Consider the following 25,448-nt stretch of genomic DNA (forward strand, 5'->3'; position numbering starts at 1 on the left):
TAGTCCCCTGCTCGCCACAACTAGAGAAAGCCTGTGCGCAGCAACAAAGACCTGACGCAGCCAAAAATAAATAAATAAAATAAATAAATTTATAAAGAAAAAAAACAGCATTGCATGCTACAGAGAAATCATTCACAAAAGGAAGAGTCAATCGATGTGGCAAACTTTTTTTTTTTTTTAAGATTTTTTTGATGTGGACCATTTTAAAGTCTTTATTGAATTTGTTACAACATTACTTCTGTTTCATGTTTTTTGGTCGCGAGGCACATAGGATCTTAGCTCCCCGACCAGGGATTGAACCCGCACCCCCTGCATTGGAAGGCAAAGTCTTAACCACTGGACCGCAGGGAAGTCCCAATGTGGCAAACTTCACTGCTGTCTTATTTTAAGAAATTGCAGTAGTCACCCCTACCTTCAGCAACCACCACGTGATCAGTCAGCAGCCATCCACACTGAGGTACTAACCGAAGGTGAGGGGGTGGGATGAGGTGGGGGGATGGGAGGGGAGTCAGTATATATACGATTTTAGTGAAGGGGAGATGCATGCAATCAAGCATACATTTTGGCAGAAGGTTGCTGCTAGTCACGAGGAGCAGAGGTCTCCATTAATGATTTTAGTGCTTTTCTAGATATGAGAAGATACAAGAAATTGGGCTCATAAAATCTCCTGAAAATATCTAACTATCTGAAGGCCTGTTCTGCCAGTTTTTCCCAAAGCACAGAGTGTCTCATTCCTGATCTCCACCCTGAACTCCTTTCAGGGTGTGCTGAAGGTCAGCAACTGCAGTGGCCAGTGACTTCATTCTTGTAGAACCACGTGGCGAGTGACAATTCTTAGTTGGCAGTGGCAAGACCCTCCACTGGCAGAAAGATTACAACTCACTGAAGGCTCAGATGATGGTTAGCATTTTTTAGCAATAAAGTTATTTTTAAATTAAGATATGTACATTTTTTTTTAGACATAATGCTATTGGACACTTTATAGACTGCAGTATAGTGTAAACATAACTTTTATATGCACTGGGAAACCAAAAAATGCCTGTTTGCTTTACTGTGGTGGTCTGGAATTGAACCCACAGTATCTCCAAGGTATGCCTGTACTAAAAAAATTATTGAATAAATGGTGATGACAAGAAAATACCTACATCAAAAGGTTTTGTGAGGATTAACTGAGTGTACCTGGAGGAATATAAAGTGCTTCAATACAGTGTCCAGCACACAGTAAGCTCAGTAATGTTGGCTAATACCATTATCAAAGGAATCCAGAAGAGGGTGAGGTGTGGCATGAGCAGAGGCAGTTACAGAGTGTCAAGAAGAGGCAGGTCTTGAGCTTGATCTGGAAAGATAAGGATTTTTCTGCTGGGCAGAGAGATGGGGGCACGGCAGGGGGTTGGAAGAGTCTCCTCTTCCATACAAGCTGCCCCTCCCTCACAGGTGCTCTCCCAGCTTCTCCATTAAATGCAGAGTCATCCCACTAAGAATCATCTATTGACCAGCCTCTCTCTGCCCATCCATTAATCCATTTATCTTTCACTTCTACTCCACCAGGGCCTAGATGAATTTCACCCCAAAAGGGCGCACAATAATGTTGTCAAATTGATTTCTGAAATCTGTAGAAAAGGCACAGGCTACTCTTCAGACCAGCAATCCTGGCCTGGGGACCTATCCTAGAGAAATACTCAAAGGTCAGCATGAAAAATCACATACAAGGATGTCCACTACAGCATGGCTTGTGAGGGGGGAAAAACAGAAGCAACCAGAATGTCCACCCGTGAGAAAAGAATAAATACACTATGGTGCATCCATACTGTGCAGAGGTGAAACTAAGTAACACAGATGCTTATGTACCAGCATGAAACATCTCCAAAATATATTGTTAAATTGGGGGGAAAAAAAGGTTGGAGGGGGAATTCCCTGGTGGTCCAGTGGGTAAGACTCCGCGCTCCCAAGGCAGGGGGCCCAGGTTCCATTCCTGGTCAGGGAACTAGATCCCACATGCATGCCACAACTAAGTCTGCATGCCACAACTAAGTCTGCATGCCACAACTAAATAAAAAAAGATCCCGTGTACTGCAACTAAGGCCTGGCACAGCCAAAATAAATAAAATAAATAAAAATAACAACAACAACAAAAAAAGGTTGGAGGTTGGAGAATACACACTACATGATCTCATTTATGTAAAACAAGCAAATATTCTAAAACCACACACACAAGAACCTACAGATTTCTCTGGAGATATAGACAAGCATTAACACTATAGATACGTGTTAACACCACTGTGCGTTTCAAAACTGTGCCTGAAAAATATTAAGTTTTCAATGAGCATTTGCTGAATGAATGAAGACGTATGTACATGAGCAGAAAAAGACTGGAAAATGGATCTGCTTTTTGTGCTAAATATTTCTGTACTGTTTGCATTTTAAGAGGCCGCACTAATGTATTACTTGCATAATTTAAATGAACTCAAAATAGTTCTTCAAAAACAAACAAACAAACAAACAAAAAACCGTTGCAGGACCTGGACAGATCATAAAGGGGTCTATGCACCAACTCCTGAATAATTTTTCAAGGTAGCTAATTTAATCGTACTGAGCAATCAGGGATCTTATACAGCAACTCAACTCTCACTTTACCTCTCCAGCATCAAACTTCTCAACAGCAGACGAACAGAAAAGTGGTGCGTTTTAAACTGTTCTGAAAAACAGTTAATAGCATGCCCTTCCTAAAGGGTGTTCTAACAAACCACGCGCCGGGCCTCCCCCGCGCACACCCAGGAACGCAGTAAGGACCGCGGGTGGGCGCGAAAGGTCCTCCAGGCAGGTGTGCGCACACAGAGCCCCGGGAAGGAAACTCACGCTCCGACTTGCCTTTTCACGATCTGTAATCTGTCTCTCCTGCTCAGGCTTCATCTCCCGAAGGAACTAATTTCTTCTGTGATGCAGCCCAGAGCCCAAGGTCACCTGGTCAGGGGAGGAGAAGCCCGGTGTTAAAACCGAGGGAGAAGAGGAGCGCGCAGTGGATGGCATCCTCGTGGTTCGGTTCTAACCCGAACCGACACCTGCATTTCAGACGAGGAATCGTCAGCCCTCATCCCACCGGCTAATTCAAACTTGCGCGCCATTGCGCCCCTAGTCCTGAGGGGCGCAGGGATGAGCACCAGAGGGGACGGTGGGCCGGGAACCCTCACCCACACCCGGAGACGGGCCTGCCGGTGCCCGACTGTCCTCGGCCGAGCTGAAACCCAGGTGAGGCGGGCCCGTCCCCCCTCCCGGGTCTCCGCTACCTCTCGGGCCGGTGCGCAGAGGTCTTCAGCCTCGGGCGTGCGCCGGGGAGAAAAGGAGGGAGGGCGAGCCGCGTAGACCAGGGCGGGAGATGCAGATCCCAAGACTCGACAACCGCCGGCTGGGAAGGTGCGGCGTGGCGAGGGCCGGCTTCGGGTCCGCTCTGCGCAGCTCCCTCTGGAGCGCCGCGCCTGGCTCCAGGGCGCCGCGGGTCCGAAATGCCGCAGCCGCTGCGGGAGTGAACTCCGCACCTGGAAAATCGATCTGAGACGCGCAAGAGCCTCCCATTGGTCTCCAACGGGCGGCAGGCTCTAGACTGGGGGCGGGGGCGCCAGAGCGGGGTCTTCAGTGGGGGAGGGGGCCGAGGGCTGGAGAGCCGGCTGTCCATCACAGGCCACGCCCTCCCCATGCCCAACGCCCCCTATGGCTCCGCCCATAGGGGGCCGGGCCCGAGTACGCCACGCCGAAATCTTGTCCACCCCCGCGGGAGAGTCTATTGGCTGGAAGGCCGTGGGAAGCTACTACCAGCAACCAATTGAAATGCACAATCGGCCCTGTGTGGGCGGGGGTGACCGCATGCTTCCTCAGGAGCCAATAGAGAAGAGGAACAACGAAGCGCTTCCCGAGTTCGGGGGTCGGAGGAAGATGGCGGCCGCCGAAAGGGGTTGGTGCTTGCGCGAGTTACTGAGGTGAGGAGCGGGTGGTGTGGGCTCGCAGGCGTTTTCCGTACCGCAGTGGTACTTGTCCTCCCAGTGCGACTCATGTTTGAGAGGAAGGGCTTTCCTTGTCACGAATCTAAGCTATTTTCTCAAGGCCAGTGACCGTTTCCTCTCCCTTTGGGATCTTCTAGATAGACAAAGAGGCTGCGTTAAAGGCTCAGTTTACCGCGTTTTCTTTCCCTGCCCCACTGCTGGCTGAGGGCTCGAGTTTCCCTTCCGGCTTTAGCTTTTTCTTTCTCTTATTCGCACTCCTATTAGTCTGTCATAAATTATTCGCATTCATTCCTCATTTTCCTTTATGGTTGAGCCACGAATCATTTTCCAATCTATCATGCTCTTTTTTGTGAAGAAGAAACCGGGTCTTCCTTGTTCTTATCTTAGTTTGTCTTCTTTCACTCACCAGAACTGTCATTGTTAGCATATGTCATTTACATGTCAAGTTTATGTTGAATCCTATTCTTGATTTTCCATTGATTTCTTTTCTGATTGATGTAAGACTAGTTATATAAAATATTTATACCTTTGTCTTCATTGCATAGGTAATACGTTGTTTCTTGTAGAAAAGTTAGGAAATAAATGAGCAAAACAGAAGTCTCCAGGAATGCTACCATTCAGAGATAACTATTGTTAACATTTTGGTGAAAAAACTCCCAGACCTTTTTTCCACATTTGTTGTTGTAATACTACTGTATTTTACATGTGTTGACTTACACTAGTGAAACAGGAGACCTAGTATATGCTACCTACACAGCTCTTTTAACACCTACATATTTTTGTTCAGGTTGAAATTTTATCATTAATACGATAGCATCCTGAATAGCAGTGTATATGTATTCTCTCCAAAATTCAGGTATTATTTCTTTTTCATTATTGCCCCCTCTACTTCAAATTCTGTAATGATTATTTAAATCATTGGAACAGGAAAGTCTATTTTCAGAGCGTTCATATTCTTCCCTGCCATTTGAAATATCCCGAACTCCCTGCTTTGCACATAATAATGACTAAATAAAAGTTTGCTGAATAGAATGATTCACTATTGATTACAGTTATCTTTTTAAAGTCTTGTGTTTAAATATGAATAAATATTTAATGGCACACATTTTAGTTATATGTAAACAAATTCTAAAATGGGTAATTTTGATGTGCAAGTACTGTAGGATGTTTAATAAATTTCTTTATAGAACCTGTATGTGTATCTTTGAAACTAACAGACTCAAAACAAAGGACTGGTTCAACTTTAGTCATTAATATGATTTTTTTTCTGATTTTCAGTTGAATAGTTCAGTTTGAAAATCCTATCACATTTATTTTCCCACTTAAGTCATTTGAAGGAAATGTCATAAAAGTCTTTGGATTCTGTGAGTCAGCTACATTTTAAATTAAACAGACTTTTTGTCTTGTCCTGGGAAAGCTAACTATCCAAGGTAATACGGCTTTTATGAACTGATATATTCCAAACATTAAGTGGCCAATCTTACCACTTCTGTCAAACTCTCTTCATCCTTTACAGCAGCGGTTCTTAAAGTGTGGTCCATAGACCACCTGCAAATCCCCAAGACCCTTTCAGTGGGTCTTCAAGGTCAAAATTATTTTTAGAATAATGTTGGGATAACGTTTGCCTCTTTCATTGTGTTGACATTTGCACTGATAGTGCAAAAGTAATGGTGGATAAAACTGCTACTTAGCACAAATCAAAGCAGTGACATCAAACTGTACTAGTAGTCATTGTGTTTCACCTCCATGCACTTGCTAAAGCCAGTTTTTCTTAAGAATGTCCTTGATGAAGCAGTAAAAATTATTAATTTTCTTAAATCTCAACCCTTGAGTACGTATCTTTTTAATATTCTATATGACAAAATGGGGGGAACACATAAAGCACTTTGACATACCGAAGTAAAATGGTTATCTCAAGGAAAACCTCTTGTATGATTGTCTACATTGCAAGTTGAATTAGACACCTACTTTTTACAGGACACAGTTTTTATTTGAAAGACCGACTGACAGACAAACTGACTTGGATATTTAGTAGATATTTTCTTGAAAATGAATGATTGACCCTGTCACTTCAAAGAAAACAGTGACTGGGAATTCCCTGGCAGTCCAGTGGTTAGAACTCTGCGCATGCACTGCAGGGGGCACAGGTTCGATCCCTGGTCGGGGATCCCCAAAGCTGTGTGTGCGGCCAAAAACAAAAACAAAACAGAAACAAAGAAAACAAGTGACAGAATTTGTTGCTAATGATAAAGTTTGAGTTTTCAAGTGAAAGTTAGAATTTTGGGAAACTTGTATCTGCCATTCTGACCTTGACCATTTTCTAATACTTAAAAGATTTTTTCTGATGAGATTGGTAGTAATCTTAACAAATGTGATTTTGGGGTATTGTATAAAGAAATGTGTCAACATTTGGAAACTCTCCATAACTCCTGAACCAATATTGCCCAAATAAGTCACAATGTTACAAAATCACATATACAGAAAAGTTCCATTCAAAGGGCAAGATAAACCAATAGATTTCAGTGTAACAGAGCATGGAAAGGGCATTGATAGGGTTTCAGATTCCATGTTGCAATTGACTGTTAAGAAATTGCCACTTGTCTAATTTGGTATAGTATTACAGAAGAATATTGGTAGCCAGAATAGGCCATTTAAAGGCCATTTAAAAATACTCCTCTCTTTTCCTGCTACATATGTGAGTGAGCCTGGGTTTTCTTCATATACTTGAACCAGAACAACATATCATTACAGATTGAATGCAGAAGCACATATGAGAAGCCACTGTCTTCTGTTAAGCCAGACATCAAAAACAGTGACACCCTTACTCCTTTTTTTGGTTTAGAAAACATAGGTTTTTTAAAATAAAAATATGTTTATGTTATATAATGGATTTATTTCTTTAATGGATTCATAATTTTTAAAAAGTTTCTCAGTTTTAATGTCTAATATGTTAAATATTGGTAGGTATAATCAGTGTAACAGTGGTTCTCAATCAGAGGTGATTTTGCCCCTGCAGGACATTTGGCAGTGTCTGAAGATATTTTTGATTGTCCTGGTTGGGAGGATACTCCTGGCATCCAGTGCGTCAAGACCAGGGATGCAGTTAAACATTCTATAATGCACACAACAAAGAATTATCTGGTCCAAAATGTCAGTAGTGCTGTGGTTGAGAAACCTGATGTAAACAAAAACTGTATGGAGTCCTCAGCAGTTTTTAAGAGTATAAAGGTGTCCTGAGACCAAATCATCAAGTAATGGACTTGTTCACAATAGGAAATCCCACATGAGAAATTTATTTCAAAACTAAATATCAATAAAATATTTATTCCTCTAAAGAATTTGTATGTTTTCTACTTAGGGACAATGAAAACGATGTAATTACACAGAATATCCCCCTATTTGGTTTGGTCACTAAGCAGCCCAGAACCCAACCTGCTGTTCACTACTGTGTACAAATTGAGAGCCTGCATCTCTGTGCCCTCCACCCCTGTCTCCGCTCCCCTCCTCACGCCCCAACATACTTTAACCGTATACGTTCCCTGGTCTTGACTTTTCATTATTTAAGTTTTAGTATTTTATTGTTTTTATGTCTTATAGGCCCCTCAAATCCTTTACAAAGGGTAGGCAGGGTATTAAAAAAAATTGTTAGGTACCAGCTACATTAGCCAACCCTATGAGAAAACCATACCTTGAGAAAACAATTTAACATAATTTAAGAGACATCTGAGGAGAAACTAACACACCGTTGTAAAGCAATTATACTCCAATAAAGATGTTAAAAAAAAAAAATTCTCACACACATGAAGTACTGTTTCATAACGTTGTGAGAAAGCCAAGGTAACGGTTTCTATTATTAAAAGTTTTGCACTTTGGTATGACACATTTGTTATATTAAAACACCCCCCCCCAAAAAAAAAAAGAGACATCTGAGGATGTAATAAAATTTTGCATTCAGTCAACAAATGTTTTTTGACTGCCTTCTCAGCCAGGTATGATGCTAGGCATTGGGATATGGTGGTGAACAGGGCTGGGTCCTTTGCAGAGCCTCAGTCGACCTGGCAGTAACAGGGAACCTTGCAGCAGTGACTGTGGGAGTGAATCTGCCTACATGCAGGAAGTAGAACAGTCGCAGATTTTTGGCATCTCATTCAGAGGCACATGGGAAGACAGTGGTTTCAGGGTCATGTAAACAGATCAGATGCAAAACTCAGAACTGAACTGGAAAAATCTAAGCTCCATTCCCCTTCCCTCAAAAATTGTTCTACTTGGGAGTTCCCTGGCCGTCCAGTGGTTAAGACTCTGAGCTTCCACTGCAGGGGTACAGGTTCGATCTCTGGTTGGGGAACTAAGATCCCGCAAGCTGCATGGCAAGGCCAAAAAAAAAGAAAAAAATTCTGCTTGAGGCAAAGTGAGATAATAAAGATGATTTAGTGTCTCACCAAACTTTTAACTATGGAATATTGACTATGGAATATTTCTTTGGGTTACATATTGTTATTTTGAGGGTCAGATGCCTTTCCCAGTCATATCTTGTTTAGGTTAATAATTAAATTTATTTTAATCCCTTAACACATATACTGAGTTAGGAGAAAGGTAGCTCAACGTTGATTTTTACTGCTGATTAAAAAGAAAAAGTACATTGAATTGCCAGCATGCTGTGGAATTAAAGGGGACCTGCACTTTTGACATTAGATATTTTGTAGCATTAGAATTTTAATAACTGAGTATTTTGTTAGACTCACAAGCTATAAAAATTTTCTTTGCTGCTAATATATAAAGCAGTTATGTGAAAGTAGACTTTAATTTGTAACCTTTCTTTTTTTTAATGGGCATTATATCCATTTTCACCCCTCTCATTTCAGGTGTTTTTATTCATTATTCTTCCCTGGGCTAATTGTATGTGGAGTTTTATGTGTGTGTTTACTCATTGTCCTTTGGGGAATCAGACTGCTGCTACAGAGAAAGAAAAAGTCAGGCTCAGCTAGCAAAACTGGGAAAAATCAAACGGTGATTGCATTTTTCCATCCCTACTGCAACGCTGGTGGAGGAGGAGAAAGAGTGTTATGGTGTGCCTTAAGGGCTCTACAGAAAAAGTAGGTATGCATCTTTCTTAACAATTTGGTACATTGTTACTATTTTTGTAAAAAATCATCACCCAGAATGTGTCTTTCTCTAGTCATAGCCAGGGATTCCTTTTTTAAACTATTCTCCAGTAAGGAAACACTGCTCCTATGCCAACCTGTCTTACAAGATCCTACTGCATTTTACTTGATATGATAAACAGAAAGGGAAAGTATCTGCCCTTTTATGGCATAATTTAGTGGGGATAACTTGAGAGAGTATGTGGAGAAGAGATTAAATAATAAACAGAAATATACCAAGTACTGTGAAGCACTTTAAACCTGAATACTTTTAGTCAATGGTGGCACACAGGAAATAATCTCTCTGAAAGCATCTATTTGATTCTGATTTTGATATCATTATCAGTTGGATAGTCTTAAGTAAGTTACCATGTTAGAAAGAATTTGGTGTTACACATCTTTTAATGTTCTAGGCTTCCTTCTCCCCACCCCTATCCCGCAAGAAAAGAAAAGGCACAGCAAAATACAAGTTCCATTATTGTTTGATTATATGAGGAAAACTATTATCCTTCCATGGCGACCCTACTTCCTGGCACGCGCCCTTCATTCAGTTTCAGAGTCTTCCCGTGTAATGCCCTTAGCTCTACATTTCTACATTCTTGGCCCTTCTTGGCTTCTAGCCACTGTCCCTGTGTATCCTCTGCCGTCTCCCATAACTGCCTAAATCCAGAGAATTTTCTTAAATCCCAGCTTAATTCCCACCTCCTTGAAGCCTTCCTACTGTAGTCCATACCGTTCTTTCCTTCTCATAACACTGTGCATTAGCCTTGTCTCTAGATTACCCTTGAGGGCAGTGGTCAAGTTTCATGATATCTGTACTCATACTCCCCAGCAACCCCTATTACTCCTCTACCTGACTGATGAGAAAAAAAATCCAAGTAATTAGTATGACGTAGAAGATACTTTTTCATCTTGCTCCTGCCACATTTTGTTTCTCATCCCTCCCCATCCCCTCACACATACTTCGCTCCAGCATACTGACCTAGGAGCATCACGCCCTCTCAAGATTCCTTGCCTTTCCATCTAGTGTTCCTTTTTTTCTGAAATAACCTTTTTCTCCTTAGGTAATTCCTACAAGTCTTTCCTGACTCAGCATAAGCTACAGTACACTTTTCATTCAATCTCCCTATATTTGGGGAATGGGGGAAGTGGGGAGGACCTACTATGTATTGGGTTGGCCAAAAAGTTCGTTCAGGTTTCTCTGTAACATCTTACGAAAACCCCGAACCAACTTTTTGGCCAACCAATATCAAGCATTGTTCTAAGGGGTTGAGTTTAAATGGTGAACAAGATAGATCAAGTCCCTCTTATGGACCTTAGATTTCAGTTGAGAGAGAGACAAGATAATAAACAGGGAAAATATCAAATGGTGAGAAGTGTTATATAAGAAATTCAAACAGGGTAATATGAGAGTGACTCCACCCTTTAGAGTGAGTAAATTAGGTACAGTCTCTGAGGAAATAGCACAACTAAATTCTGACCGACAAAAATAGCTGACATTTACTGAGCTTTTACTGTCTGCCGGCGTGGTTTGAAGTGTTTCACGTGTGTTAGGTGACTCAGTCCTCGTTACAGCCTAGCGAGGTGGTTACTGTTATCCTCGTTTGACAGACAAGGGAACTGAGTTCCTAGAGCCCATGTTCTAAACGTATGCTCTCCTGCTCACTTTATGAAAAGACAGTGAGGGTGAGAAAAGAGAATTCAAAGCAGAGGGAGCAACTGCTGCAAGTCCCCTAAGACTGGAAGGAGCCTGGCTTGTTCCGAGAAGGGAATCCAGTTCGGCTGAAGCCTGCTGAGCAAGTGAGAGAGTTGGGGGGCAGGGGGTTCCAGAGGGGGGCGGCGCCCAGTACGCAGGGCTTGAGCGAGCAGGGGGAGGAGTTTAGACTTTATTCCAAGTGCTGTGGAAAACCATATGAGGGTTTTAAACAGAGACGATATTCTGCTTATCTATTGCTGCTTAATAAACCACCCCAAATTGAATGGCTTAAAACAAGAATTTATTATTATTTCTCAGAGTTTGGAAGTTGACAGGCCCTGTTTGGAATCCTTCACGCTCAAACTGTTGCAGTTAGATGGCAGCTGGGGCTGGAGTTGTCGGAAGGCTTCTTCACTCACAGATCTGGTTCCTGGGCTGGGATGACTGGGTCAGGCATCTCTGTCACCAAGCAGCCTCTCCGTGTGACTAGCTTGGGCTTGCACACAACATGGCAGTCTCAGGATAGCAGGACTTCTTACATGACAGCTGTCTCCCCTTAGAGTGAAGTAGAAGGTGCCAGTCTCTTAGAGCCTGGGTCCAGAAACTGGCACAATGTCACTTTTGCCATATTCTATTGGTAAAAGCAGTCAAGAACCCACTGTTACTCCAGGGGAGGGGACATAGATCCACCTCTCAACCAGAAAAGTGTCAGAGATTTTGTGGCCATCTTTAAGCTGCCAGAGATGACCATCCTTTTTACATTTTAAAAGGCTCAATCTAGTTGCTGGGAGGGGGGCTAGGGAGGAGCGATTAGATGCTCAACCTTTAGACATCACAGCATCCTGGGCTCTTCGGCAGTACACAGCACATTATTTGTTTATATATCTGTTCTCTCCACTGGACTGAGCTCCTTGAGGATGAAGACTCTCCATCATCCCTTATTCTCTAGAACCTAGTAGCTCACACTAGATAGTTAATAAATGTTTTATATGACTCAGAGAATAATTATAAACACAGCCAGAGTGAGGCCAAAGTGTTAAAATCATAAGAATGTACTTTTCCATATTTCCATTATGATTATATCTAATTGTGATGCAGGCACAAGGTCTAGCTTTTAAAACCTTTGTGCATTTCTCAGATTAAAAACACTAATGCTTTAGGATTTATGATCCTATCTGAAGATACCTTTAGGGAATTTTAACTCTTGTTTATGAATATTTTATTAATATTTCATTACCATTATAATGCTGAGAAAGTTGTCAAAATTTTTGAATACTTCTTAAAAATGAAAATGTCTCATTTATAAATCAGTAATTTTGTTGATGTCTGCTGTATGCAAAACTCTTAGTGGAGGGAAAAGCAAAGAACTAGAAGTCTCCTTTGGAGGGCTGACATTTTAGTCGTAGGGCAGTGGAAGACCCAGGAGAGAGTGGAGTCAGTAAAAAACAGTGGAAAACATTTTTTTAGTCTAAAAATAAGCTGCTTTATGATTGTGAGAAAATAATTATCTACAACGTTTTGCTTGATTTTAACCTAAACTAATGAAATTCTTAACTGTTACATTCTGTTTTAGGTATCCTGAAGCAGTTTATGTTGTTTATACTGGTGATGCTGATGTCAGTGGTCAACAGATACTGGAAGGTGCTTTCAGAAGATTTAACATCAGATTAACTTGCCCAGTGAAGTTTGTTTTATTAAGGAAGCGCTACCTTGTGGAAGATTCACTCTATCCTTATTTCACCCTGCTGGGCCAAAGTCTGGGATCCATTTTTCTTGGCTGGGAAGCTCTGATGCAGTGTGTTCCCGATGTTTACATAGATTCGATGGGCTACGCTTTCACTCTTCCTCTGTTTAAGTATTTAGGTGGTTGCCGAGTTGGAAGCTATGTTCATTATCCCACCATCAGCACTGACATGCTCTCTGTAGTGAAGAATCAAAATGTCGGATTTAACAATGCAGCCTTCATCACCAGGAATCCTTTTCTCAGCAAAGTAAAGCTTATCTACTACTATTTATTTGCTTTTATATATGGGCTTGCTGGTTCTTGCAGTGATGTCGTCATGGTCAATTCTTCTTGGACGCTAAACCATATTCTGTCACTGTGGAAGGTTGGGAATTGCACTAATATTGTTTATCCACCTTGTGATGTGCAGACGTTTCTGGACATTCCCTTACACAAGGAGAAGACAACCTCAGGACATTTACTGGTTTCGATTGGCCAGTTCAGGCCTGAAAAGAATCATCCTTTGCAGATCAGAGCCTTTGCTAAATTGCTGAATAAAAAGGAGGCTGAGTCACTTCCTCCACTTAAACTTGTCCTCATTGGAGGTTGTCGTAACCAAGACGATGAACTTAGGGTAAACCAACTGAGAAGGCTTTCTGAGGACCTAGGAGTTCAAGAAGACGTGGAATTTAGAATAAACATTCCATTTGATGAATTAAAGAATTACTTGTCTGAAGCAGCAGTTGGTCTGCATACCATGTGGAACGAGCATTTTGGGATTGGTGAGTTTGTCCTGTAAACAACTTGTTTGGTGCCATGAGGTATACATTTTAGGTGATTTTGATAAAATGATAATATTCCGGAAGTTTTCAGCAAGTCCTCAGTCTCTTCCCCGAGTCCACCAGGTGTGCTTTCCTCATTTGAGACCCTGTAAAACATATAATCAATAATAATAGCTAATGTTTATTGACCACTCACTGTGTGGCAGTCACTCTCAAGGTCTTTACAAGTATTATCTGATTTAACTCTCTCTGAAACTTCACTGAATAGGTATTATGATTATTTCCATTTTATAAACTCAGACACAGAGAGGGTTTAGAACTTGCCTAAGTTCAGTCACACAGTAAGAGATAGAGCCCAGATTCCAATCCAGACAGCCTCTGCTCTTAACTACTGTATTTTCTCTCCCCACCTAACCCCATCTATGTGCTGGTTCAGATTCCTGGGCCTCAGGCTAATCCCACTGAGGAGCCAGATCAGAATTTCTGGGTGGGCCCAGGTGGAGGTGTTTTGGTAAAGCCCCTCAGGTGATTCTGTTGTGCATCAAAGGCCGAGAACCCCTGTCTCCAGGTAGGCTCCTCAGAAGAACCTTTTGGTTCTTTTATTGATTGTGTGCTCATTACTGCAATGGCCTCAGGTGTTCAGTTTGGACAGCCGTGTGAATGGTGGTGGCTTTCGCCCACAGAGGCCTCCAAGAGCAGAGGCAGGTGAGGGGCTGAGTTTCGAGCATGTGGGGTGGAATTGGCTGGGGGACGTGTGTGTGTCCAGCAGGCCTCATATGTGTGAGTCTGCAGTAAGGAGAGGGAGCTGGCCCAGGAATACAGACTGCGGAGCTGTCCAGGTGGGTACCGCAGCCCGGTGGGCGTGGACGTGGACGTGGACGTGGACGGGATGGCCTAAGGGGAGTCTGTAGAGCAGCAGGAGGCCCGCAGTGCAAAAGGCTGAGAACAGTGAGAGGCCACAAGTTGGCAGAAGGGTAGCCAGTGAAGGAGAAGGAAGAAAACCAGGCAGAGAGTCATGGAAGCCAAGGGAAGTGAGGGTTTAGGGAAGAAGGGAAAGGGCGACAGATTCCAGTGCTGCCCAGATGCCGGGCAAGACGAGGGCATGGTGGGCGACCTGGGTGAGAGCAGTGTCGCCAGAGGAGTGGGCGCGAGGGTCACTGGTGGGGGGAGAGTGGAGCACTGAGTGCAGATGAGGGAGTGGAGCTGGTGAGTGCAGACCACGCTGGCCCTGAGTTATCTGTGAAAGGAAGATGGAGAGACGCTATGGAGAGACGCTGGCCAGGGGAGGACTTGTGACCTGGAGAGAGGGTGTGTGTGTGTGTGTGTGTGTGTGTGTGTGTGTGTGTGTGTGCACCCTCATGGAGACTTTGTGTTTACAAGTTTGAGCTAGCTTAAGTGCTGATAGGAAGGGGCCAGTAGAGAGGGAGCAGTGGAAGATTCTAGAGGGAGAGGGTAAAATTGATTAGGTCAGAGTCTCTAAGAAAGTACAGAGGAATGGTATCCAGCCTGGAACGGAATATTATGGTGTAATCCATATTTTTCAAATAAGAGTTCAAATTAAAGCATTAGCAGAAAATTCTGTAGAGATTTCGCCCGTGTTGAAGAAACAGTTGTTAATGATTTAACTTCTGTGCATCTAGGATGATATCAGCTCTGTACCATCCTTTGGAGAAGTAGGAAAACAGTAAACCAAATCATTTTCTGAAGGGCCTAGTTCTCTCTAGAAACATGGGTAAGAAAGGCTGGCTAGAATAATTTATATCCTCACCTACATCATTTGGCAGAAACTAATCAAAACTTTCATTTAGTTCAGCACTGCTATTGGGCGGCACACAGTTGTCTCAGATTTGCCAGAAATCCAGGCAGTAACAAAAGCACCAGCCTTACTTAGTGTGCCTCATGAAGATGGCTTACTTTTTTCCTGTTTTCTCCTAATGCTGTAATTTGAACATTTTGTTTTTGATATCTTTTTTTTCTTATTCAGGAACATTTTATATTTTCAAAGTATTTAGGAATTCTTTAATTAGAAAAATAAAGGCAATGGGATTATCTTTCAGGTTCTAAAAGTACCCATGAATTAAATCACTCACATCCCCCTCTTAAAAAACACAACAAAACCTTAAATCACATTGCTGTTAAGTTTTCTTATAGTAAGAAATAAGACCAACCTGCACTAGCGTACAAAAACCTGAAATTCTAAAAAAAAAAACAAACCTGAAATTCTGAGCATGAAAATAATTTATTGATTAGACATCTGGTTTATTCAAGCATAAGGCCTAACAAAGATAGAATTAACACAGCTCATGGAATAGGAAAAAAACCCCATCCAGCACCTGCTTTGTCTCAGATTTCCTGGGGACAAAATTTATGCATTCTGTACTACAGCCTCACCCTAAAGCATTCACATGTGCTTGATATTAACTTGAATAGGATATGAGAAACTTTCTGTACACTCAACTTGGCAAGCATCATTAGTGATGCAATTTTCAGAAACATTCTTAGGCACAAGAAATAGCACTGCCTGCAGTGAGAGTCTTTGACAAAGAAAAGAGTATCATTAAATATAATCTTACAAATAGGAAGAAAAATATACACACTTTTGCCAATGGATTGCTTCACATATCAGGAAAAATGTCACAATCAGAGATTTTCTTTCGATGAGATTAAAACACCGATACTCAACTTTTAATGTTTTTGATATCTTTTTTACCCCTTTTTATCTTTTAATATCCACTAGTTATCTACCATCTTGCTAATAACATTCTCTAGTCTTCTTTGTTTTATTATCTGCAGTATATTTACTTTTTATAGACTATTCTTCTATCTGTCTGTTTTAGTAAAGACAAGTAGCATTATTATGAAGCTTTGATAACTAAAAAACTTTAAATTATTTTATTTTCACCAGGGAAGTTAAATGAGTGAATTTGTAGACATACATTTACTTAAATTGCCCATGAATCTTTTAAAATTTGTAAAGGGTTCTGCTCATCCTTGTTCTTATGAACACATTCAGAAACTTAAAAGATGACATGATTTCTGTTTCTCAGGAATTGTTGAGTGTATGGCAGCCGGCACGATTGTCCTTGCACACAATTCGGGGGGCCCGAAGCTCGACATTGTCGTTCCTCACCAAGGCGAGAGAACTGGGTTTCTGGCTGAAAGTGAAGAAGACTATGCTGAGACTATGGCCCATATTCTTTCCATGTCTGCAGAAAAGAGACTCCAAATCAGGAACAATGCTCGTGCATCCGTAAGCAGATTCTCCGATCAGGAGTTTGAAGTGACATTCCTAATGTCTGTGGAAAAATTATTTCAATAATTCCATACCTGTACAAACTAAAGATATTTTATATAAAATGGTTAGATACCTTCATATGTTAATATTTTTCTAAACTCATTCCCTATTGTAATAAAGTTAGTCTAAGCAAGGCCCTTAGCAGTATGTATATAACCAAGGTATTTATTTCAGTGGAACCAGGCAAAATTACCTAAATGGAAAAGGTAACCTTATATAGTTTAAATATAAAAATTTTAGAGTAGTGTTTGGTCTCAAATTCTGAAAAATATGGGTCTGAAAGAAAAAAATGAACAATCTTAATTTTGGTATAATCCGTATTTTTAAAATCCTATTTATCAAATCACTTTACTTTAGAAATCAGGAAAGAGAATTTCCTTTTAGAAAAAAGGAAATATTGGGGAAAAAAATGGGTGATTGATAATTGATTAGTACTTCAGAATTATTTTGACATTTTTGGAACACAGAAAAATTCTGGTACGTTTAAATTCAAGCAGTATTGTGGATAAAATTTTTGAATCTATCTAATGATCCTCTTAAAAGAACAAAAACTTTAAGCAGACTTAATCATGTTCTAAAAGCATGTAGTCAAAAGACAGGCTCACTGTGATTGCTCTATGTGTGTGCGTGGGCATGTAGAGACCAGGGTACTGCCAGTAATCCTATCCATTAACTAGGTATTTGTGAAAATAGTTTTATGTTTAGTGCTATCAGTACATTTTTATGGACCTCTCATTATCCCTTAACATTTTCATGTCCCAGAGGCTGTAAGTCAGCTTTTTGAAGTCATTCAAGAGGTCTGAGTCAGAACATCACGGTAAGTTGTTTTTCTGATATTGAAGATATAATATTTGGATCCATCCGCATGGTCTCTGTAATCAGCATCATGCATTGTAAGATAGTGAGGTGGCATTTTGAAAAGAGCACTGGACTAGCAGGTGGAAAAGCTGGACCTGACCTCAGCTTCAACATTTACAAACATCTGACCTTTTGACACTAGAGCTGTTCCCTAATCTTTCTGAGTGTCAGCTTCTTTCTCTGTAACCTGGAGATGGTAATGGCTGTCCTCACTGCCTTTCATAGTTGTAATGAAAACAGGGAACACAGAAAGTATGTGAAAGTACTTTGAAAATTATAAAAGTTACTTTAAAGGTAACAATATATAGTAAATGTCTTCTAGAATCCTATCTTTATCAATGCATTACGATCCTATGTAGATTCTTGTTACTAAGCCAGTAACTAGGAATCAGTATAATTTAACAGGACTCCTATCCTGAATAACTAGCATGGAAAAGTGAATATATATATATGCAGATATGGCTGTTGAGACTATAACTTTTGGCATTTTCTGCATACATAATCAGTTCCTTCTAGTTCAGTAAATTGACCTCCTCCACAGTCTGATACACCTTTGTGTTAGGGGCATGTGAAAGAGGTACATTTTTCCTTTCCAGTCTCCTCTCGTCCATTCATCAATCCAACCAGCTTCGTTATCTGCTTCCAGTTACATTATTGATTTGGCTGCAGGCCATCTTCTGTCATCAGATCAAAAAGCACCAAAACAAAGTCCCAGGATGTTCTGACACACCAGAGTAGCTTTGTGTTGGAGAGTATTCAATTTAGAAAAGAAAAACTGGTGGAAATTGGAGTTGGAAGGAGCCCTACAAATTCTCTAGTCCAATTTTCTCTTATTTTCAACTTTACAGACAGGAACAATTTAAAGAACTTTGATTCTGTCAGTATCACAAAGTTATTTAATGGCAAAATCAGGATTACCACCCGGGGGTCCTGACCCCCAGCCCGGTGCTTTTCCTTATCTTATAGCTAGTCTTTGAGGTAAGATTCATTACCATTGCCCACTCAGCCTACCCATCTACCCAAAGAAAATCATGGGACTGAAGATAAAGAAATTGAAATGGACAGAGCAAAAGTAGAGGATATTGGAAAGGAAGAAAGGATTCTGAAATTCCACAAAACATTTTTTAAGCTAATTTCTTCAAAATGATTTTCATTTATCACAAACCTATCATTAGAAAATTTGCATATATGTTTCCTTTCAGTGTTCCTAATGCGGTGTTAAATGTTTGTTTCTGAATACTTGATACCATGAAGAATGTCAAAGCAATATGTCAGCTACTGTCTGCCTGGAGAAATTGAGTGGCTATTAATTCCTTTAAGATGCTGCTTTTGAGTGGTCCAAACATGCTGTTTTGAACCTACAGCAGTGGTGATTCACATTCTTATTTCCAGTTGTGCATAACAAACTACATGTTACATGTTCTTTGTATAGTAATTATTTGTATCTAAATACAATTTAGATTTAATAGGTACAAAGTCTATATCTAAATAAGATCTAAAGAAGTGGTTTTATTATCTTAGATACTTTTCCCAGTACAGTGCCTTTATACCCCTCATGTAGTCTCCCAATTCTGAATTATTTATTATCATCTACTGCTAATATTCCCAAGCTCCACATGCCAAGAATTTTTTTTAAAGAAAGAAAAAAAGTTTTTTAAAGGCAAAACAAAACTGTTTTGCCTCTTGTACCCAAGAATAGGTTGTCAGGTTTAATAGATTTTTTTAAATGAATATTTCAGGCATATAAAATACTACAGAGCTTCATACACTTTAATAATTTTCAGGATATTTTACAAAGTCATATTCCAGACAAAATTGTGAGCTAGGGGCCAGTGTGATTATCAGTGCTTTCAGAATATTTGTGTATTTAATTATGTAAATGTACCCTAGACTCCAGAACTATGATATGAATAAATAAGTGAAGGTGTGTCTGCTAAATGTGTCAGTGGGTACAATGAAAAAGTTACTTCCCACACTACTATATATAAAATAGATAACTAATAAGAACCTACTGTATAGCACAAGGAACTCGCATATACTCAATACTCTGTAGTGACCTGTATGGGAAAAGAATCTAAAAAAGAGTGGATATATGTATATGTATAACTGATTCACTTTGCTGTACAGCAGAAACTAACACAACATTGTAAATCAACTATACTCCAATAAAAGTTAAAAAAAAAAAAAAGTTACTTCCATTAAACCACAACAAGAAGCTGTGCAAATTACTAGAATCAAATTATGCCCATGTGATTTGCCCTACCTCACCCACTATTCCTCTTTCCCCACCCTAATTAAGGCCACCCTTGGCTTCGGAGAAGCATCAGTTCCAATACCCTAGTGCTATGTGCTCACTTGGATCATGCAGAACTGTTACAAGACACTTAGAAGGGAGGTTAAGGGTTGATAACACTTCTTGGTACTATTTAAAGAATGATCAAGTTGATAGATATCATACATAATTACCAAAACGCATGATTTTTCTAACAAAATTTATTCTAAAGACATATGCAGGTCTGATCAATAGTTTGAATTTAACAGATGTAGCCAAGCCTAAAACCAGAGTAAAGCAATCAGAACTGGGCCTCAAGAACATGATTAAGGTAACGGTGTGTGTAAGATAGGTAAGGTGAATTGGGCTGGAGCAGGTTGAAAAACCTTGCAGATACGCATGCTTGTCACATTGAATACTTCCTAATTTACAGCAAAGAACTCAAAATCTTAGAATGAATGATAAGAGTGGGTGGCTGTTACCTAAAGGAGATTTTAGCCAAGCATCTTGTTATTGGAGCAAACTGATATGTTTATTCTTTTTTTTTTTTTTTGGCTTTATTTATTTATTTTTAGCTGAGTTGGGTCTTTGTTGCTGTGCGTGGGCTTTGTCTAGTTGCAGCAAGCAGGGGCTACTCTTCGTTGCGGTACACGGGCTTCTCATTGCGGTGGCTTCTCCTGTTGCGCAGCACGGGCTCCAGGCATGCGAGCTTCAGCAGTCGTGGCTTGCAGGCTCCAGAGCGCAGGCTCAGCAGCTGCGGCACACGGGCCCAGCTGCTCTGCGGCATGTGGGATCCTCCTGGACCAGGGATCGAACCCGTGTCCCCTGCATTGGCAGGCGGACTCTCAACCACTGCGCCACCAGGGAAGCCCCTACTATGTTTATTCTTAAACAAACAAACAAACACTGACCTTAAACATTTCTTTTCTTTTTTTTTTTTTCCCTGTATATAATTAATTGATCTTTGGGATTTTTCAGGAACCATGTTTCATTTTCCATGCTTTCAGGTACTGTTTAGAATGAAGATGATACCAGCAGATTCAGTGTCTGAACCAGATAATGTCCTGAAAGTAAATTAAACATGTATATACTGACCACTAAAAGAGCTGTAGAATTAAAGATGCTTCAATCCCTCAGGGTCATGAGTTACCTAGTTTGAAACTAACATAATGGTGAGAAATTGTTAAATATTCTTAGCCTCATGATGTGACCATACTGAGCCCTAAAAGAGTAGAATGTACTCTGTACACCAAGTTGGAAGAACAGCCCCTCAGACATCACCAGGAAAATAAAGATAGAAAAGACTGGACACATCCCAGTTAGGGAAATCTTGATACTTACATTCCCCACATTTAATATTATACCAAATGTAAATGCTAAGCAGACCTTAGGAATAATTTGACCAACCACTCCTCATCTTTGTTTACTTGGTTCAGCAATGCATCAATGTGCCAATTTAGTTCTATTTTCATTATAGACCAGATATTTCAGGCCGAATTCTACCACTTAGATATAACCACTCTTGTCCTTCATAACAGCAGGTACAACAAATCAACAAATATCTGCTAAGCTCCAGGCACATGTTCAACACTGGGATTGTTATAATTAATACAAAAAGTTTAAGTCTAGTTTCCTGCCTCAAAGAGCTTACAGTCTTAATGAGGAAATTGTATTAGTATTTACTTACTCAATTAAGAAACATTTCTAGCATGGTGCTAAGCACTATATATAAAAAGATCATCATAAGAAACAAAGACCAGATATAGTCACTGCCTTCCAGAAGTTTATAATCTATACATTTGAAACTATTAGAAAATAATTCAATGAAACAATAAATTATTTGGTACATAATTGACATGCCTTGTTCCTCTCCTTGCTCAATTACCTTACTCCTGTAAGTGTCAACATCAGCTTCAGAAAAGCATGTTCAGTATACCTTAAGAAATTTCAAAGTCATGGTTTTATAAAACGACAGATTCATTATTTTAAATTAATGAGTTTGTATATTAGTTTTCTATCACTAATTACAAATGACCACAAACTTAGTTAAAACAACAAAAATTTATTATCTTACAGTTCCATAGGTCAGAAATCTAAAGTGGATTTCACTAGGCTAAAACCAGGGCGTTGGCAGAGCTGCATTCCTTCAGCAGGCCTTAGGGGTGAATCCGTTTCCCTGCCTTTCCCAGCTTCTAGAGGCTGCCTGCGTTCCTTGGCTTGTGGCCCCTTCCTCCATCTTCAAAGGCAGCAGCATCAAGCTGAATCCCTCTCAGCTGCCACCTCTCTGGTTCTCTTCTTTCCCTCCCTCCTCCACTTTCAAAGACTCTTGTGCTTACATTGAGCCCACCTGAATAATCCAAGATAACCTCCCTATTTTAAGGTCAGCTGATTAGCAACCTTAATTCCATCTGCAACCTTAATTCCCCTCTGCCAGGTAAAAATATATTCACATCTTTGGGTGCCTGTGGGGTGAGGGGAGCCACATTACTCTGCCAACCACATATATTATCTGAAAGATTTCTTAGCGTAAAAATATTAATTTCTACATTCAGAAGTTAGTCCTGTTGTCTAAATTGAGAAGAAAACTAATAAAGCCTTGGGATTACTTGAAAACCCTTACAATAAATGTATATTTATGACTGTTCCCGAAGAGATGCTGTAATAGATACTAACTTGTTACTTAAGAAAAAGTTCAATAATCACACTTGTATATTTTGACTGGTGGTTGATGTTCCTGGGTCTTCATCAACAATACAAATTTTGTCATCAGATGGAGTAAAAATACTCTCCAAACCTTCATTTAATTCTGCATATTTCTGTATGCCTATCCCCTCTCTTTCTTTTCAGCGTCCTTAGAGGAACTGGAAACCTCTTCCCTTTTTTCTGCCTCTTTGGAAGTAGAGAGTTTTTCCAGGGATTCTACTACTTCATTTCTCAACTCATCTTCAGATTCTTCAAAATTTCTGAAATAATAAGCAGTAAAAATCAACTTTGGGATATCAAAACACGAATGAATACGTGTGAAAATTAGTGTCCCTTCTCATGTCCCACCCCTACTTGACCAGTTTGAAAGTTGCTTTTTCACCCAGGTAATAAATTGTTTATCATATCAGTCTGGTTTCTCTAAGGATGATAAACAACCAATGTTGGGAGAATCAGTATTCTGTTTAGCTGGATTTGTGTTCAATAACCTTTATTATATTTATTAATATCCATCTACTCTTAGTTTAAAAGAAGAGGAGGGAAGAGAAAAAAAGAGAAAAATAATAAAACGGCTGCCATATATTGAGCCCTTCCTATGTGCCAGTCACTGCCCTGGAGCACTTTACACATACTATATTTCATCTACTAATAACAACACTTGAGGTGGACATTATCATCATCGATTTATAAAGAAGCTGGGCTCAGAGAGGTTTAAAAAAAGTGCCCAAGATCTCACAGCTCTTAATTAGTAGGACCAGGAATTGAAATTGTGTCTAAGGCTGCAACACTGATGCTTTTAGAAAAGAAGAAGGGAAGAGACCAAGAAAACTATCTCAAAGATCACGGATATTTAAGGGGCAAAGGAAAGAAACCTAGGAGGAGCTGGTAGGAACCAAGAGTGTTTGTCATGGAAGCCAAGGGAGCACAGAATTTCCAGAGAGAGGGAGCAGTCACATAAGATGAGGACTGAGAAATGATCATCGGACTTGGCAATTTCAAGGTAATAGATGACCTCTGCAGGAATATTTCAGAGTTGTCTGCAGCCGGAGCCATCATATAGTGGATCAAGAAAGCAATGGGAAGTTTAAAAAAGTGATGACAAGGAGCTAAAACTCCTCTGAGGGGAGCCCTGCTCTGAAAGGACAGTATTATCTCAAGAACATAAGGGCAATGGTTCTTTTTGGTGTTTTTCAAGATGGGAGAGATTTGGGCATGTTTATAAGCTGAGAGGAAGTAAGTAATGGACGTTGAAAATACAGGAGAAAGGTAGATTAATTGATAGCAACATGGTCACTGAGGAAAGGCTGGGACTTAGAGCACCTGTGTAAGGAGGCGCTTTCAACAGGAAAGGAGACTGCTTTCCTCTGAGAAGGAAGATAGGGAGGGAGAAGGAGTCAAGGACGCATGTGTAAAAAATTCATGGATCTACACAATAGCGGTAATTCCACCTACAAAACACCCCCTCTGTGAAGTAGAAGGCAGGGCACGTGATGAGAGCAAGGTGGATGGGGATGAGTGTGCACGACTGAGGGTTTGGAGGGAAGCTGACCAGGCATAGGATTGCTAGGTATCACAGAGGACTCCCCTAAAATTGGAGATCATCAATTCGGGGTGGACCAGTAATTACAGCTCCCATGTGTTAAGCTGCCATTACTCAGGTATGTGCTTACACAAAATCTTGCCTTTGTCTCCATTCCTCTACAACTTAATAATATGTCCGTGTGAATTTCTTTTCATTGATCCTGCTTGATTATTCTTTTATTTCCCAGATACCATGATTCGTGGCTTTCAATAATTACAAAAAGTTCACAGCTATAATTGCTTTGAATATTGCTTTTCACTTATTCTCTTCTTCTAGAATTCCTTTTAGATATACATTGCACCTTCATGCCTCTTAACACTTCTTTCACATTTTCGATCATATTTTTCCCCTCACATCTATCTTCTAGTTACTAATTCCTTCATTAACTCTATCTATTCTGTTTTTAAACTGCTGAATTTTAATTTCTATTGGAAGATTTTTTTCACATTCAGAAGTTCTATGGGTTGATTATCAAATCTTCCTGTTCTTTTTTGATAGACCTTTTTTCTCATGCTTGCTTATTTTAATTAAATAATTTTAAATATACAATAGTAATTATTATACAAATATTAAATACTCATAATATTATCTGAAGTTGTTTATGACCTAATTTAGCTATTTGTTGTGTTTGCTGTCTCTCATAGTGGATTTAATCTTTAATTGTGAGCTCATCTTCAGCAGTGCTTTAGTGAGAAATTCACTGTAACCTGGATTGAGGCTATATCTCTCCAGTGTTTTATATGTATTTCTTCTAGAGATCCCAGAGTATTACAATCTCTTACTGCTAACTTTAATGTTAATTTCTCAATGTACATGTTTCTAGACCATCCAAGTATTGTAAATTCAAACTTCAAATCTGAGTGAAGGCAAATCCATGGTTGTAAATTTCTCAGGAAGTATTTTTCTCCCAGAGATTGAGGCAAGACAGACAAGCCACATTGCTGAGCTTTCTTCCTAGACCACCCTTGCACTGAACAGCAGCTCTTCAAGGGTTCCATTTAGGAAGAATGGAGGGGAACCCAATGAAGAAAGCAAAAACCTGTCAGATAATGTAGGAGATGCCAAGAGATAGGAAAGGAGGGAAGAAAATTTTAAAAACAAAACCAAAAAACCCCACAAAATACAAAAGAACCTCCAAAACAAAATGAGCCTGCAAACTAAAATTCCAAAACACAAGAATAAATCTAATGGTAAGAAAGGTGGGCAACAGATTTTTTTTTTTTAAGTTGGACCATGAACTAACTCGAGATGAAATTATTTTTATGGAGGCATTGGAAGAAATTTTCACATATTGGGGTATGGGGAAGTCATTCTGGCTTATACATGATTTGGCCTATACTTTATGTGACCTGGAACAGCCTGCCTTATGGCCAAACACACTTGTACATCTGCTTTAACCAT

The 25,448-nt window shown here is 40.1% G+C and overlaps 3 protein-coding genes across 3 annotated transcripts in view; 1 reads left to right on the forward strand and 2 right to left on the reverse strand.

The window, feature by feature from the left end:
• Positions 1-3,506, reverse strand: part of ATP7B (ATPase copper transporting beta) — a 77,142-nt gene extending 73,636 nt beyond the window's left edge. The window contains 2 exon segments of the mRNA XM_061171123.1: positions 2,869-2,961; positions 3,285-3,506. Of these exon segments, the coding sequence (XP_061027106.1) occupies positions 2,869-2,910 (42 nt within the window). The 5' untranslated portion in view covers positions 2,911-2,961; positions 3,285-3,506.
• Positions 3,187-16,899, forward strand: ALG11 (ALG11 alpha-1,2-mannosyltransferase). The gene is made up of 5 exons (XM_061171124.1): positions 3,187-3,246; positions 3,722-3,971; positions 8,858-9,088; positions 12,406-13,337; positions 16,385-16,899. The coding sequence occupies exons 2-5, from the start codon at positions 3,823-3,825 to the stop codon at positions 16,654-16,656; spliced, it is 1,584 nt and encodes a 527-aa protein (XP_061027107.1). The 5' UTR covers positions 3,187-3,246; positions 3,722-3,822; the 3' UTR covers positions 16,657-16,899.
• A 5,588-nt stretch (positions 16,900-22,487) lies between these two features.
• NEK5 (NIMA related kinase 5) overlaps positions 22,488-25,448 on the reverse strand; it is a 70,487-nt gene continuing 67,526 nt past the window's right edge. Inside the window, exon 24 of the mRNA XM_061170633.1 lies at positions 22,488-22,725. Coding sequence (XP_061026616.1) covers positions 22,587-22,725 — 139 coding nt within the window. The 3' untranslated portion in view covers positions 22,488-22,586. The remainder of the gene's footprint in view (positions 22,726-25,448) is intronic.

Source organism: Eubalaena glacialis, chromosome 16, assembly GCF_028564815.1.
Source record: "Eubalaena glacialis isolate mEubGla1 chromosome 16, mEubGla1.1.hap2.+ XY, whole genome shotgun sequence".
Taxonomy (NCBI): Eukaryota; Metazoa; Chordata; class Mammalia; order Artiodactyla; family Balaenidae; genus Eubalaena; species Eubalaena glacialis.